This window comes from Neoarius graeffei, chromosome 3, assembly GCF_027579695.1.
Source record: "Neoarius graeffei isolate fNeoGra1 chromosome 3, fNeoGra1.pri, whole genome shotgun sequence".
Taxonomy (NCBI): domain Eukaryota; kingdom Metazoa; phylum Chordata; class Actinopteri; order Siluriformes; family Ariidae; genus Neoarius; species Neoarius graeffei.
The window spans coordinates 109,187,960-109,204,722 of record NC_083571.1 but is presented as its reverse complement, the minus strand read 5'-3'; the positions used below and the strand labels follow the sequence as shown (position 1 = coordinate 109,204,722).

The window sequence follows — 16,763 nt, the reverse complement described above, 5'->3', positions numbered from 1 at the left end:
GCTCCATCAGGGAAGGGAGACGGGTACCAGTGATCCTGCTGGCTGTTGATCAATTTTATTTTTATTTTCTAGAGAGTAATAAAAGCAGAGACTGATGAGGGGAACAGTTGTTTAGAGCTGTTATTACGTAAATGATCAGGAAACAGGAATAATTTCCTATTGTTTCAAAGATGTTCTGCAACAGTAAGTGAAGTAATGGATAAAATGCACAGCTTGTCTGTTTTTAGTAACTACAAATTGTGCTCATTTCCAAAGTGCTGCGATTGTCAAAGGAATAAAACACTTTCAGTTGTGAGATTCATCTCATTATCTCTAGCCGCTTTATCCATCTACAGGGTCGCAGGCAAGCTGGAGCCTATCCCAGCTGACTACGGGCGAAAGGCGGGGTACACCCTGGACAAGTCGCCAGGTCATCACAGGGCTGACACATAGACACAGACAACCATTCACATTCACACCTACAGTCAATTTAGAGTCACCAGTTAACCTAACCTGCATGTCTTTGGACTGTGGGGGAAACCGGAGCACCCGGAGGAAACCCACGCGGACACGGGGAGAACATGCAAACTCCGCACAGAAAGGCCCTCGCCGGCCCCGGGGCTCGAACCCAGGACCTTCTTGCTGTGAGGCGACAGCGCTAACCACTACACCACCGTGCCGCCCCAGTTGTGAGATTATTGGACATATAATGAACTCCGGCTGCATTACGCCGGCCAGTTGTTGTTCTTTCATAACTGCATGCCTCGTCATATCATGTTTATTCCTTAGATGTTTGATTGTACCTATACACATATTGTCAAGATCAGAGGTGGACAAAGTACCCAATTTCATTACTTAAGTCAGAGTACAGATCCCACTGGTCAAATGTGACTCCGATACAAGTGAAAGTTGTGCAGTCAAATTTTTACTTGCATTAAAGTACTGAAGTACTTGCTTTTAAAAATACTTAAGTATTAAAAGTACATTTTCTGTCAATGCATTGTTGTATTATTGCCACAACGCTTACAAAACCTAATGCCGTTACCGAAGGCAGAAGTGCGAATTCACAAAATGAACACATGCTGTGCCATCATGGTGGTTTAACATTAAGCTAGCTAGTCAGTGAAGCGCCACCTGACATGCTAGCAAACTCTTTTCAAACTTAAAATCATATTGGGTAGCTAACGCTACTAGAAAAGAACAATTTCTACATTGTTTATTTGGCAAGATTATGCCAAAACATATTTCTGAAAGTGTTAACCTCCAGGACTCCCGAGGCAGCTGACGGGTATCGGCAGGCCAGGCGTGCTGCAGCTCGGGCAGTTGCGGAGGCAAAAACTCGGAACTGGGAGGAGTTCAGGGAGGCCATGGAGAAGGACTATCGGTCGGCCTCGAAGAAATTCTGGCAAACCGTCCGGCGCCTCAGGAGGGGGAAGCAGTACTCTGCCAACACTGTTTACAGTGCGGGTGGGGAGCTGTTGACCTCGACTGGGGACATTGTCGGGCGGTGGAAGGAATACTTTGAGGATCTCCTCAATCCCACCGTCATGTCTTCCACTGAGGAGACTGAGGCTGATGACTCAGAGGTGGACTCGTCCATTACCCAAGCCGAAGTCACTGAGGTGGTTTGCAAGCTCCTCGGTGGCAAGGCACCGGGGGTGGATGAGATCCGCCCTGAGTATCTCAAGTCTCTGGATGTTGTGGGGCTGTCTTGGTTGACACGCCTCTGCAACATCGCGTGGCGGTCAGGGACAGTGCCTCTGGAGTGGCAGACTGGGGTGGTGGTCCCTCTTTTTAAGAAAGGGGACCGGAGAGTGTGCCCCAATTATAGGGGAATCACACTTCTCAGCCTCCCAGGGAAGGTTTACTCCAGGGTACTGGAGAGGAGAATTCGACCAATAGTCGAACCTCGGATCCAGGAGGAACAATGCGGTTTTCGTCCTGGTCGCGGAACACTGGACCAGCTCTATACCCTTCATAGGGTGCTCGAGGGTTCATGGGAGTTTGCCCAACCAGTCCACATGTGTTTTGTGGATCTGGAGAAGGCATTCGACCGTGTCCCCCGTAGTATTCTGTGGGGGGTGCTTCGGGAGTATGGGGTTCGGGGCTCTTTGCTAAGGGCTGTCCGGTCCCTGTACGAACGGAGCAGGAGTCTGGTTCGCATTGCCGGCAGTAAGTCAGACCTGTTCCCAGTGCATGTTGGACTCCGGCAGGGCTGCCCTTTGTCACCGGTTCTGTTCATAATTTTTATGGACAGAATTTCTAGGCGCAGCCAGGGGCCAGAAGGAATCCTGTTTGGGAACCACAGGATTTCATCTCTGCTTTTTGCGGATGATGTTGTCCTGTTGGCTTCTTCAAACCAGGACCTTCAGCATGCACTGGGGCGGTTTGCAGTCGAGTGTGAAGCGGCTGGGATGAGAATCAGCACCTCCAAGTCCGAGGCCATGGTTCTCGACCGGAAAAGGGTGGCTTGCCCTCTCCAGGTTGGTGGAGAAGTTCTGCCTCAAGTGGAGGAGTTTAAGTATCTCGGGATCTTGTTCACGAGTGAGGGAAGGATGGAGCGTGAGATCGACAGGCGGATCGGTGCAGCCTCCGCAGTGATGCGGTCGCTTTACCGGTCCGTTGTGGTGAAGAAGGAGCTGAGCCAAAAGGCGAAGCTCTCAATTTACCGGTCGATCTACGTTCCGACTCTCACCTATGGTCATGAGCTTTGGGTAATGACCGAAAGGACAAGATCGCGGATACAAGCGGCCGAAATGAGTTTCCTTCGCAAGGTGGCTGGGCGCTCCCTTAGAGATAGGGTGAGAAGCACAGTCACTCGGGAGGAGCTCGGAGTAGAGCCGCTGCTGCTCCACATCGAGAGGAATCAGCTGAGGTGGCTCGGGCATCTTTTTCGGATGCCTCCTGGACGCCTCCCTGGGGAGGTGTTCCAGGCATGTCCCCCCGGGAGGAGGCCCCGGGGAAGACCCAGGACACGCTGGAGGGACTATGTCTCTCGGCTGGCCTGGGAACGCCTCGGTGTTCTTCCCGAGGAGCTGGCCGAGGTGTCTGGGGAAAGGGAAGTTTGGGCTTCCCTGCTTAGACTGCTGCCTCCGCGACCCGGTCCCGGATAAAGCGGAAGAAGACGAGACGAGATATTTCTGAAAGGATTTCAGATACGTTAACACTATTCATGTTAGCGTAACTCTGTTTTTACACGCTAACTAACAGTGTCCAAGTTAACTAGCTACAGTGGGGCAAAAAAGAATTTAGTCAGCCACCAATTGTGCAAGTTCTCCCACTTAAAAAGATGAGAGAGGCCTGTAATTTTCATCATAGGTACACTTCAACTATGAGAGACAAAATGGGGGGAAAGAATCCAGGAAATCACATTGTAGGATTATTAATGAATTAATTGGTAAATTCCTCGGTAAAATAAGTATTTGGTCACCTACAAACAAGCAAGATTTCTGGCTCTCATAGACCTGTAACAACTTCTTTAAGAGGCTCCTCTGTCCTCCACTCATTACCTGTATTAATGGCACCTGTTTGAACTCGTTATCAGTATAAAAGACACCTGTCCACAACCTCAAACAGTCAAACTCCACTATGGCCAAGACCAAAGAGCTGTCAAAGGACACCAGAAACAAAATTGTAGACCTGCACCAGGCTGGGAAGACTGAACCTGCAATAGGTAAGCAGCTTGGTGTGAAGAAATCAACTGTGGGAGCAATTATTAGAAAATGGAAGACGTACAAGACCACTGATAATCTCCCTCGATCTGGGGCTCCACGTAAGATCTCACCCCGTGGGGTCAAAATGATCACAAGAACGGTGAGCAAAAATCCCAGAACCACACGGGGGGACCTATACCCCTTTTCCACCAAATCAGTTCCAGGGCTGGTTCGGGGCCAGTGCTGGTGCTGGTTCACAACTTGTTCAACTTGCGAGCCAGCTGAGAACCAGTTTGCTTTTCCATAGCTCACAGTGCTAAGGGAAGCCACGTCATTATGTCGCTGTATACGTCAGTTACGTCGCTGTATACGTCAGTTACGTCACTACGTTTGCATAAACCTTGGCGCAAATATCGAAGCAAAAACAACACGGAAGAAGCAGCAGCAACAACAATAATAATAATGGATAACTTCGTTTGTACAGCTGCTGCTTCTCGTCGCTTAAAAATGGTGATCTTTCGTGGTCTTGTTATTGTTGTTGGTCTTAACAACTCCACCCCCCTGCTGACGTAAGCGGTTCTTTCCTCTGGCCCAGCAAAGAGCTGGTGCTAGCCTGGAACTGGTTTTTCTGGCCCCAGAGCCAGTTCTTTGTCAGTGGAAACAGAAAACCCGGTTCCAAACTAAGCACTGGCCCCGAACCAGCCCTGGAACTGCTTTGGTGGAAAAGGGGCACTAGTGAATGACCTGCAGAGACCTGGGACCAAAGTAACAAAGGCTACCATCAGTAACGCACTACGCCGCCAGGGACTCAAATCCTGCAGTGCCAGACGTGTCCCCCTGCTTAAGCCAGTACATGTCCAGGCCCGTCTGAAGTTTGCTAGAGAGCATTTGGATGATCCAGAAGAGGATTGGGAGAATGTCATATGGTCAGATGAAACCAAAATAGAACTTTTTGGTAAAAACTCAACTTGTTGTGTTTGGAGGAGAAAGAATGCTGAGTTGCATCCAAAGAACACCATACCTACTGTGAAGCATGGGGGTGGAAACATCATGCTTTGGGGCTGTTTTTCTGCAAAGGGACCAGGACGACTGATCCGTGTAAAGGAAAGAATGAATGGGGCCATGTATCGTGAGATTTTGAGTGAAAACCTCCTTCCATCAGCAAGGGCATTGAAGATGAAACGTGGCTGGGTCTTTCAGCATGACAATGATCCCAAACACACCGCCCGGGCAACGAAGGAGTGGCTTCGTAAGAAGCATTTCAAAGTCCTGGAGTGGCCTAGCCAGTCTCCAGATCTCAACCCCATAGAACATCTTTGGAGGGAGTTGAAAGTCCGTGTTGCCCAGCGACAGCCCCAAAACATCACTGCTCTAGAGGAGATCTGCATGGAGGAATGGGCCAAAATACCAGCAACAGTGTGTGAAAACCTTGTGAAGACTTACAGAAAACGTTTGACCTCTGTCATTGCCAACAAAGGGTATATAACAAAGTATTGAGATGAACTTTCGTTATTGACCAAATACTTATTTTCCACCATAATTTGCAAATAAATTCTTTAAAAATCAGACAATGTGATTTTCTGGATTTTTTTTTCTCATTCTCTCTCATATAGTTGAAGTGTACCTATGATGAAAATTACAGGCCTCTCTCATCTTTTTAAGTGGGAGAACTTGCACAATTGGTGACTGACTAAATACTTTTTTGCCCCACTGTATGTGTAAATATTAGCCGTGGACAAGGCTACGGCAACTTGGCGGGCAAATCCATAGAAAGTTATTTGACTAACCAGACTGCATAGCTACGTTTGCTACGTTATCGCTAGCTCTAAAAGCACAGACAACTTTGTTGCAAGCTTTCTCTTCAAATAAAATGTTTATATACCTCGATATGCTTCCGCAGGTTGGATGGCGAGTTTTGGTAGGCCGTGATGTGGTTCGTTTTCGGCAAACAAAGCAAACATTTAAAATGAAATGAAGCTTTAATCCTTTCAGTAAACCGAAACATGGGTTCATGGGCCGTGGGGGCGTGCATTCTCCAGAAGAACCGCCTCCTTCCATTCTGCCATCAACTGATCGTGTTCAAATAACGCTGCTGAGAGAGCATTGAAGTTGATTATATACAGTCTAGACATGACGTGACCCGAGTGATTACTGATGGGCTGTCTCATTGTCACCTGTGGAAAAAAAACAAAACGTCCACTTTCAAAGCTGCTTCATAGTAATGAGGACCTTGATAGAAATGTAGTGGAGTGAAAAGGATGATATTTGCCTTTCAAATGTAGTGAAGTTAAGTTTCCAAAAAAAAAAAAATACTCAAGTAAAGTACAGATACTCAAAAAGTGTACTGAAGTACAGTACTCAAGTAAATGTACTTCGTTACTGTCCACCTCTGGTCAAGATTGGTCAGAATCTGAAAGCGATAAAACAGAGGTTATTTATTCGAGTAACAAGCATCTTTGTGCTATCGTGGGGGGAGCCATGGCCTAATGGTTAAAGAAGCAGCTTTGGGACCAAAAGGTTGCCGGTTTGAGTCCCTGGACCAGCAGGAATGGCTGAAGTGTCTTTGAGCAAGGCACCTAACCCCCAACTGCTCTCCAGGCTGCTCTGGGTATGTTGTATGAGGCTCTTATCCAGAGCTAAATGCCTGTAATGTAATGTGATGTGATGTGATGTAATCTTACAGGATGATGTCCAGTATGGAGTAAACCTGGATGTGACGAGCTACAAAAATGGCAAGAGAGAGACGCACAATCCTCCAGGGAGAGCTCTGCCTTATTCAGTGTGGGATTTCTATGAGGTACAAAATGGTTTATACACAATTGCTTGACATTTAGCAGACCAGATGAAGCAAGGATGAGGAATGATGAGGAACGTCGATCGCTGTTCTGTTCCTCATCATTCTGAAGAGCTTAAATGCTTAATTTTCTGTCATTAGCCTACCAGAACTGACTGTATGGATTTGTTTGCTCTCAGAATGGCTGCTCTCTGAGGATGCTGAACCCTCAGGCCTTCTCGTCTACTGTGTGGAACGTTCTGTCCATCCTGCAGGAAAAGTTCGGCAGCATGGCGGGAGCCAACATGTAAGAGGAAATGCTGATTAAGGCAAACTCATACGCAGGGGCCAAGAATCTGAGTACACTACTAAGAACTACATCAGTTTTATTTTCACTTTGCAAACACGAGTACAACGTTCTCTCATCTGATGTTTATTATTGAGGAATCCATTCTATAAAAATGAGACAGATCGACAGAGTATCTGTGTGAGAAATCTTCACATGTACTCATCTCATCTCATTATCTCTAGCCGCTTTATCCTTCTACAGGGTCGCAGGCAAGCTGGAGCCTATCCCAGCTGACTACGGGCGAAAGGCGGGGTACACCCTGGACAAGTCGCCAGGTCATCACAGGGCTGACACATAGACACAGACAACCATTCACACTCACATTCACACCTACGCTCAATTTAGAGTCACCAGTTAACCTAACCTGCATGCCTTTGGACTGTGGGGGAAACCGGAGCACCCGGAGGAAACCCACGCGGACACAGGGAGAACATGCAAACTCCGCACAGAAAGGCCCTCAGTGGCAACAGTGCTAACCACTACACCATCGTGCCGCCTCCTCACAAGTACTTTGTCAGTAAAATACCTTGCCCTAGATTAGTGAGTAATCAGAATTATTCTATCCACATTCACTGGATATGAGCAATCGCACGCTCTGATTGGCTACTCTATTACTAGGCTATCAGCGCATACACCGTGAGTAGAGAAAAACAAAATGGTGGAGCATGTTGCTGAATCAACCAAGGACGAAATAAAAACTACTTGAAAACAAAACCCCCCCAAAAAAACCCTAACAAAATGTGGAATGAAAGTATTTGATGGTAAGAACGTATCTTTTTTCCCCCCAAGAATTATTAAAAAAAAAGACTTCATATCATTTTCAAGTTTTTTTTTGCTCCTTGTTGTCTGAACACGTGCATCGGTATTTTTTGTTCATCATTGTCCTCGACTACGCTTTGTGTCAATCTGTCTCGTTCTCACATGGCATCCTAAGGCACTGTCACAGCTCTCGTCACCCAGATTCCGAATTCCACAAAGTAGAATTGGCAACACAGGCCGTTGGGCTCCACCTTAATGTCTCAAAAACAGAATACATCCATTACAATCCCTCCTATGAAAAGCCTCTTCACACTCTCAATGGCTCAGAAATCGAAAAAGTCACTGACTTCAAGTATTTGGGCGGTTGGACTGATCATCGGATGTCCATCACTAGCGATGATGACCGCTTCGTTAGGATGCGCAGAAATGCAGATGGGCCGCAAGGCCCGCATCAGAGCGACAGAGTCGCCCGCAGCGGCAACACCAACTGCCTGGCCGAGCCGCTATGGAAATGTCTGGCCTCTATTCTCCTCTCCTAACAAAGTGCCTTGCACGATAAGGTAAGACAAACGATGTCGTGCCCCCATCACGTTGTCTCTCTGAACCTCCAGACCTGATGCCAAGTGGGTCACAAAAGTGCCGCAGACCTGACGGGTATGGAAGTTGCCCCGCAGTGACCACTGACTTGCTGAGTGATGCCATCCGTTGGCCATTTGAGTGGCTCTTCTACATGCCATCTGGTGGTGTGCCATTGACCCTGTTGGTTTCATCTGCCATTTTGCACCGAAAAGTGCCCTGCTGCCAGCATCTTATTGGTGATGTACTATTTAACCCATAGCTGGAACCCAGGCAGGTGCTACCACTCCAGGTCAGAGCAGACCTGGGAGCAATGGTGATTTGGGGAAAGTGGAGTTACCCCTTATACTCAAGTCCTCCCGGACCTGAGACTCACCACCGGTTGCAGTTTAAAGTCATACCCAGGACTAAGGTTGGACAGATCCAGCACACGATATTGAAGTGAGGAAAGCACAAGCTTGGGGTGCTCTAAATGCACTCTCAAAGGTGTGGGCATCCTCAATCAGTACCGAGACCAAGGTTCACATTTTCAAACAGTCAGTTGAAACCATCCTCCTCTCCAGTACTGAATCATGGACTCTCACAAAATCGCTTGATGGTACTTACACAGGAATGCTCAGGGTGGTAAAGAATGCGTCCTGGCGTGACCATTTGACCAACAGCCAAGCCTATGGGAAATTACCAAGATTAACCACTATAATCAGGCAGCGTCGCCTTGCCCTCGCAGGCCATATGATGCGACATGTAGAACCTGCGACTTCTGTCCCCTTCTGGGAACCCAAGGAGGAACAAAAGATTGGTTGTCCCCAACTAACTCTGTCATCCAATAATAATAAGGACGTCATTAAAAATGATTCTGACCTTGATGGTGAGGAGCTGTTGGTGGCTGTGAAGGATCGAAGTCGTTGGCGAAAGGATTTCATTTTGTCACCGACTGTTGTCGGATGACAGTAAGTCAAGAAGTATAATTGTAGCACTTTTCACAAATTGCTCCTGTCATTTTGCTGATTTGTTTACATTCTTCATCTTTTAAACTATTTTTTTTTTAAGACTGGTTCAACAGCTCAAAGAAGTTTGAAAATTACAGAACTGAAATGTCCAAGGAAGACTTAAATACATGTCTAAAGCTATTTTATACCTTGGCACGACAGCAAGACGGCACTTTCTACAAAAAAACCAACACTAAAGTCAATTTGTGCAGCCATCAATAGGCTTTTAAGAAGTCTGCCTAAGCGGAAATAATTTTTGTATAAAGTTTTTATTTATCAAATTTACAAAAAATGCTCCGTTTCTCAAAATCCAGTGAATGTGGATAGAATAAAACAATTATTCCACTCAGTCTCGTCATACATAGCTACGTGCCTTGTCGGCTATCGGCTCATGTACGACTCGATTTCATGGAATAACTGTTAAATGTTTGGTTTAGGCGGCACGGTGGTGTAGTGGTTAGCGCTGTCGCCTCACAGCAAGAAGGTCCTGGGTTCGAGCCCCGTGGCCGGCGAGGGCCTTTCTGTGCGGAGTTTGCATGTTCTCCCCCGTGTCCGCGTGGGTTTCCTCCGGGTGCTCCGGTTTCCCCCCACAGTCCAAAGACATGCAGGTTAGGTTAACTGGTGACTCTAAATTGAGCGTAGGTGTGAATGTGAGTGTGAATGGTTGTCTGTGTCTATGTGTCAGCCCTGTGATGACCTGGCGACTTGTCCAGGGTGTACCCCGCCTTTCGCCCGTAGTCAGCTGGGATAGGCTCCAGCTTGCCTGCGACCCTGTAGAAGGATAAAGCGGCTAGAGATAATGAGATGAGATGAGATGTTTGGTTTATATAATTTGGTATAAAAATAAGACCACTTGGTAGTGCACACTGATGTTCTGAGCTGACTCTTCTGACAGATGAGGCTGATTATCAGTGGGTTTTTAAAAAATTTATTCCTTTTTTTTTTTTGTGTGTGTATATGAAGGTACTTAACTCCAGCAGGAACACAGGGATTCGCACCCCATTATGACGATATCGAAGCATTTATTGTGCAGTTGGAAGGGAAGAAGCACTGGAGAGTGTATAACCCACGGTGAGTCACCAGTTAATTAAACATGATGGCCATTTTATCATATCATATATTTATACGCCCATGCCGGGGGGGGGGGGGGGGGGGGGGGGGGGGGGTATACTTGTTTACCTCTGTCTGTCCGTCCATATCTCTGTATTTCCATCTGTCCGAAACACTTTTTTTTTTTTTCTCAGCAACCACAAATCATAGCCATTTGGTACCAAACTTCAGCTTGAGGTTCTATACCGTTTTCAGGTCTGTCGCACATCAACTTCCTGTTTACCGACGGAATGTATTTACAAAATTTCCGTAACACTTTTCTCAGCAACTAAAAATTACAACTGCTTGATATTTGGTACTGAGCTTCAGCTTGGGGTTCTATACTATGCATACCGTTTTCAGGTCTGTCGCACATCAACTTCCTGTTTACTGACTGAATGTATTTACGAAACATATAGTGTGGATTTACAAAATTTTCATAACACTTTTCTCAGCAGAGCGGCACGGTGGTGTAGTGGTTAGCGCTGTTGCCTCACAGCAAGAAGGTCCGGGTTCGAGCCCCGTGGCCGGCGAGGGCCTTTCTGTGCGGAGTTTGCATGTTCTCCCTGTGTCCGCGTGGGTTTCCTCCGGGTGCTCCGGTTTCCCCCACAGTCCAAAGACATGCAGGTTAGGTTAACTGGTGACTCTAAATTGAGCGTAGGTGTGAATGTGAATGGTTGTCTGTGTCTATGTGTCAGCCCTGTGATGTCCTGGCGACTTGTCCAGGGTGTACCCCGCCTTTCGCCCGTAGTCAGCTGGGATAGGCTCCAGCTTGCCTGCGACCCTGTAGAACAGGATAAAGTGGCTAGAGATAATGAGATGAGATGAGACTTTTCTCAGCAACTACAAATCCAACTGCTTTATATTTGGTACCAAGCTTCAGCTTGGGGTTCTATACAGTGTAGACCGTTTTCAGGTCTGTCGCACATCGACTTCCTGTTTACCGACCGAACGTATTTTTGAAACGTATAGCGTGGATTTACAAAACTTTCACAACACTTTTCTTTACATTTTTCTTTTTTTGGACTAGCAGATTAATATGGACAACTTTTTTTCTCTTGGATATGATGGTATTTAATTGTGGAAATGACTATTTCTATCATTGGAACCAGTTGATTCCGATGAACATTTTATTCCCCTGTGTTTCTATCTAAATGACATGTTAATCAACAAATGGTTGAAAAGAGAGACTTGTGAATGGTTTGTATTCATATGCAAGTATTCAGACAATGAAACAGAACAAATATTCTCCCCAGGGCCTGATGGCATCATGGTATAAATATGATGCTATATTGTCTGAATATGATGCTATCTGTGTTAATTTTATAATAGATTATACAGTGAATTTGACGCTATTTCAAGAAGAAAAATGCTATTTCAAAAAGACACTTTACCAGGATGCTATTTGAAATCCCTGCGGGGAGAGACTGCTCTTTATTTACTTGTTTCAGGGTTCATTATTTGTTGAAGTCAACATTCAGAATAAGTGCCCTGTCCCTTTGATTGCTTGCATTCTGATATATGCGAGAACGGGGGGGGGGACACGCAAGTGATCAGTAGCTCACAGTTGATCTTGTTTAGCATCGTAGACTAACGTCATTCTACATTTCTCTAGATCTGAAGATGATGTCTTATCACTCGTGTCGAGCCGTAAGTCCTTTTCAGTTCATATCAGAAGAAATTTCATGCCAGTACAGATGCAGAGTGTTTACCGATTCTGATTCGCATAGATATTAAAGACACCATCAGTCTATTCTTTATTATTCCTCGTCTCATCAGCCAATTTCAGTCAGTCTGAGATCGGAAGACCCGTGATGGATGTGGTGCTAGAGCCAGGTGATTTGCTGTATTTTCCCCGTGGGTTTATTCACCAAGGCAGCTGCCTCCCAGACGCCCACTCCCTGCACATCACTATCTCCTCGTACCAGAGGAACAGCTGGGGAGATCTGCTGCTGAAGGTACCTTCTGTCACATTTATCGGAGAAGTTTTAGACTGATGTTCGAGTCTGCATGTAAGTTTTAGCTTCTGCAAAATCCATCCTCAGGTGATGCCAGCAGCTTTGGAAATGGCGATGGAGGAGGATGTGGAGTTTAGAAAGGGGCTTCCTCTTGATTACCTCACCTACATGGGAGTGCAGAACTCTGAAAAGGTGTCATTTCCATTTCACCCTACGTTTACACGAGCAAGTGGTGACTTCATTTCCTATAAGGGCAACAAATGGAATTAATGCTAAGTTAAAATGACGTTATGTATTCACTGGGTTTAACCACAGGTTCTTAAATAGTTCATGTACAGTGGTGCTTGAAAGTTTGTGAACCCTTTAGAACTTGAAAGTTTGTGAACCCTTTAGAATTTTCTATAGTTCTGCGATGACTGAACCTTTAGTGAGCTACACTGCTGCTGTTTAATCCCTTTCCGTACATACATGTGTTTTATTTTTCTTTAATAGGGCATTTTTTTGCACTCACCTGGACAAATTACTCTTTTTAAAAACCTACTTAAATAATACAGGGTGTCTGAGAAGTCAGAAACCAATGAGAGTAAAAAAGTACATAGACTTACGGTGGTGCTTGAAAGTTTGTGAAACCTTTAGAATTTTCTATATTTCTGCATAAATATGACCTAAAACATCATCAGATTTTCACACAAGTCCTAAAAGTAGATAAAGAGAACCCAGTTAAACAAATGAGACAAAAATATTATACTTGGTCATTTATTTATTGAGGTCAATGATCCAATATTACATATCTGTGAGTGTCAAAAGTATGTGAACCTTTGCTTTCAGTATCTGGTGTGACCCCCTTGTGCAGCAATAACTGCAACTAAACGTTTGCGGTAACTGTTGATCAGTCCTGCACACCGGCTTGGAGGAATTTTAGCCCGTTCCTCCGTACAGAACAGCTTCAACTCTGGGATGTTGGTGGGTTTCCTCACATGAACTGCTCGCTTCAGGTCCTTCCACAACATTTCCATTGGATTAAGGTCAGGACTTTGACTTGGCCATTCCAAAACATTCACTTTATTCTTCTTTAACCATTCTTTGGTAGAACGACTTGTGTGCTTAGGGTCGTTGTCTTCCTGCATGACCCACCTTCTCTTGAGAGTCAGTTCATGGACAGATGTCCTGACATTTTCCTTTAGAATTCGCTGGTATAATTCAGAATTCATTGTTCCATCAATGATGGCAAGCCGTCCTGGCCCAGATGCAGCAAAACAGGCCGAAACCATGGTACTACCACCACCATGTTTCACAGATGAGTGAAGGTTCTTCTGCTGGAATGCAGTGTTTTCCTTTCTCCAAACATAACGCTAAATCATTTAAACCAAAAAGTTCTATTTTCAAAGTCAAAGTGAAATTTATTGTCAATCAGACCATGTAACAGAATTACACAGAGGATTGAAATTGCGTTTCCCCAAACTCCAAATGTGCAGTATTAAAAAATTGACACACAACTAAACATAAAAGTGCACACAAACATCAACAGATAAGCAAATTAACATAACATATAGACAGACAGTGGGCATACAGTTCCCAGAATATTCACAGTGATCCAGAAATATAGTCAAGTTTGAGGCAATGTAGTCCAGAATTGTAGTTCCAGAAATGTAGTCATTTTGGTCTCATCCGTCCACAAAACATTTTTCCAATAGCCTTCTGGCTTGTCCACGTGATCTTTTAGCAAACTACAGATGAGTAGCAGTGTTCTTTTTGGAGAGCAGTGGCTTTCTCCTTGCAACCCTGCCATGCACACCATTGTTGTTCAGTGTTCTGATGGTGGACTCATGAACATTACCCAATATGAGAGAGGCCTTCAGTTGCTTAGAAGTTACCCTGGCGTCCTTTGTGACCTCGCCGACTATTACACGCCTTGCTCTTGGAGTGATCTTTGTTGGCCAACCACTATGGGGAGGGTAACAATGGTCTTGAATTTCCTCCATTTGTACACAATCTGTCTGACTGTGGATTGGTGGAGTCCAAACTCTTTAGAGATGGTTTTGTAACCTTTTCCAGCCTGATGAGCATCAACAACGCTTTTTCTGAGGTCCTCAGAAATCTCCTTTGTTCGTGCCATGATACACTTCCACAAACATGTGTTGTGAAGATCAGACTTTGATAGATCCCTGTTCTTTAAATAAAACAGGGTGCCCACTCACACCTGATTGTCATCCCATTGATTGAAAACACCTGACTCGAATTTCACCTTCAAATTAACTGCTAATCCTAGAGGTTCCCATACTTTTGCCACTCACAGATATGTAATATTGGATCATTTTCCTCAATAAATAAATGACCATAAATGACAAATATTTTTGTCTCATTTGTTGGACTGGGTTCTCTTTATCTACTTTTAGGACTTGTGTGAAAATCTGACGATGTTTTAGGTCACATTTATGCAGAAATATAGAAAATTCTAAAGGGTTCACAAACTTTCAAGCACCACTGTACTTTGGTACACCACCAAGTTGATGAGGGATTTTTTTTTTTTGTGTGCGTGTTTGAGACTATCAGTGGTTTAAAAACTTATTTTGTGGTTGATGCATAGTGTGTTTACAGTGAGCTGTACAGTCTTTTCTTAGTAATTTACTTGTATGTCTGAGAGAGTGTTGATATTCTGATGATGATGGGTCTATCTTGTTTCCGTTCTCCACTTGAACAGTGAGCGTGTGTGTTTTGTTCACATGATGAATTCACACATCCAGTCCATTTTAATGCATCATATATGTAAATCTTGTCTTTATATTTAATGCAAATTAGTTAGGACCTAATTTATCGTTGTTAACTGCATCCCATTTTAACCTTCATGATGTGTGTGTGTGTGAATAGGAAGATCCACGCAGAGACAAATTTTTGTCCCACATGGAGGGTTTAATGAAGAAGTTAGTGTCTTATGCTCCCGTGGATGCTGCTGTGGATCAGAAAGCACTCGAGTTTCTGCACGACTGCCTGCCACCTGTACTAACTCCAGGTAACTGCTATGACTTTCTCTTCTCGTGTTAATATTAGCCCTTTATTTACTCCTGACCATTGAGCTACTCCAGTCTCTTCATAATACTCTGGAATTTTATGCAGGATATGTATATCAGTGTTCTCCACTATCGTTAATGACTTGGCGGCCCGCCGAGTCATAATGGCTAGAAGAGCTATTACTGCCGACTCATAAATGCGCCGCCGAGCCTTAATTTTTGGCCACCCAGCCAAAAAAAATAAAAGTTTACTTCAAAGAAAAGTAAAAAAACCACGCCAATGCAAACACCAAAGTAATTCTCTGATCACGGATCGTTGATGCGCTTTACTTTACAATAGGTTCAACGGAGGCCCTTAACGCTTGCTCGCTCACTTGTCACTACGCATGTGTAGTGCGGCGACAGAGGAGTGCGTGTCAGTTAAGTGGCTCCGATTGCCTCAGACCTCCGATGCCCCTTTTCCACCAAAGCAGTTCCAGGGCTGGTTCGGGGCCAGTGCTTAGTTTGGAACCGGGTTTTCTGTTTCCACTGACAAAGAACTGGCTCTGGGGCCAGAAAAACCGGTTGCAGGCTAGCACCAACTCTCTGCTGGGCCAGAGGAAAGAACCGCTTACGTCAGCGGGGGGGGCGGAGTTGTTAAGACCAACAACAATAACAAGACCATGAAAGATCGCCATTTTTAAGCGACGAGAAGCAGCAGCTGTACAAACGCGAAGTCATCCATTATTATTGTTGTTGTTGTTGCCGCTGCTGCTTCTTCCGTGTTGTTTTTGCTTTGATATTCACGCCAAGGTTTATGTAAACGTAGCGCCGTACAGCGACGTAATGACGTATACAGCGACGTAATGACGTGGCTCCGCTTAGCACCGTGAGCTATGGAAAAGCAAACTGGTTCTCAGCTGGCTCGCAAGTTGAACGAGTTGTGAACCAGCACCAGCACTGGCTCCGAACCAGCCCTGGAACTGATTTGGTGGAAAAGGGGTACGAGAGGAGTACGGTGGAAAGAAAAGACACATACTGCACATCAAATGAAAGGTAATTTTGTGTAGAATTCAACTAAAAACAAAGATATTCTATTCAATAAACATTTCAGTAACGGAGTGACAAAATAAATGTAAAGTCGGCTCCCAGTGTCAGAAGATTTTGCACAAAAGCAGCTACTTGCGAAATAAATAACATGCAACTTAGATGCCAGGAAATGGCATCTGAGGGGTTTCTTATTTCAAAATTTTCTGGTGCGAGGGGGGACACCCCCCTCACGAACCCCCCGGCGACGGCCGCTCAATATTACCGCCGAGCTATAACTTCAGGTAGTGGAGAACACTGTATATAATTTTCATATTTTCAACGTATAACCTAAACTTAACTATGTAAGCAGCATTAGCTCAGATGCAATATGTCCATCTCAGAGCTGATTCCCTGTAGAGCAAATTTCAAAAACTCAAAGTGAACCTGAACCCTGCTGGTTACACGGCCATAGGCTGGTGAGCTATTGCCATCACATGGTGTCCGTCCATCCGTTGTCCGTCAACAATTCACAAAAGTTGCTACTCCTTCCTGAATTTTCAATGGATTTTGATTGGTTGTTTTGGTTGGAAGATCCAATCAGTCTGCACAAAAGTTACTCCCT

At 45.0% G+C, this 16,763-nt stretch overlaps 1 protein-coding gene across 2 annotated transcripts in view; it reads left to right on the top strand.

The window, feature by feature from the left end:
- riox1 (ribosomal oxygenase 1) overlaps positions 1-16,763 on the top strand; it is a 70,542-nt gene that overhangs the window by 24,773 nt on the left and 29,006 nt on the right. For both annotated transcript variants that reach the window (XM_060917870.1, XM_060917871.1), the window contains exons 5-11: positions 6,316-6,429; positions 6,606-6,712; positions 10,042-10,149; positions 11,783-11,817; positions 11,947-12,125; positions 12,213-12,317; positions 14,994-15,135. In XM_060917870.1, the coding sequence (XP_060773853.1) occupies positions 6,316-6,429; positions 6,606-6,712; positions 10,042-10,149; positions 11,783-11,817; positions 11,947-12,125; positions 12,213-12,317; positions 14,994-15,135 (790 nt within the window). The remainder of the gene's footprint in view (positions 1-6,315; positions 6,430-6,605; positions 6,713-10,041; positions 10,150-11,782; positions 11,818-11,946; positions 12,126-12,212; positions 12,318-14,993; positions 15,136-16,763) is intronic.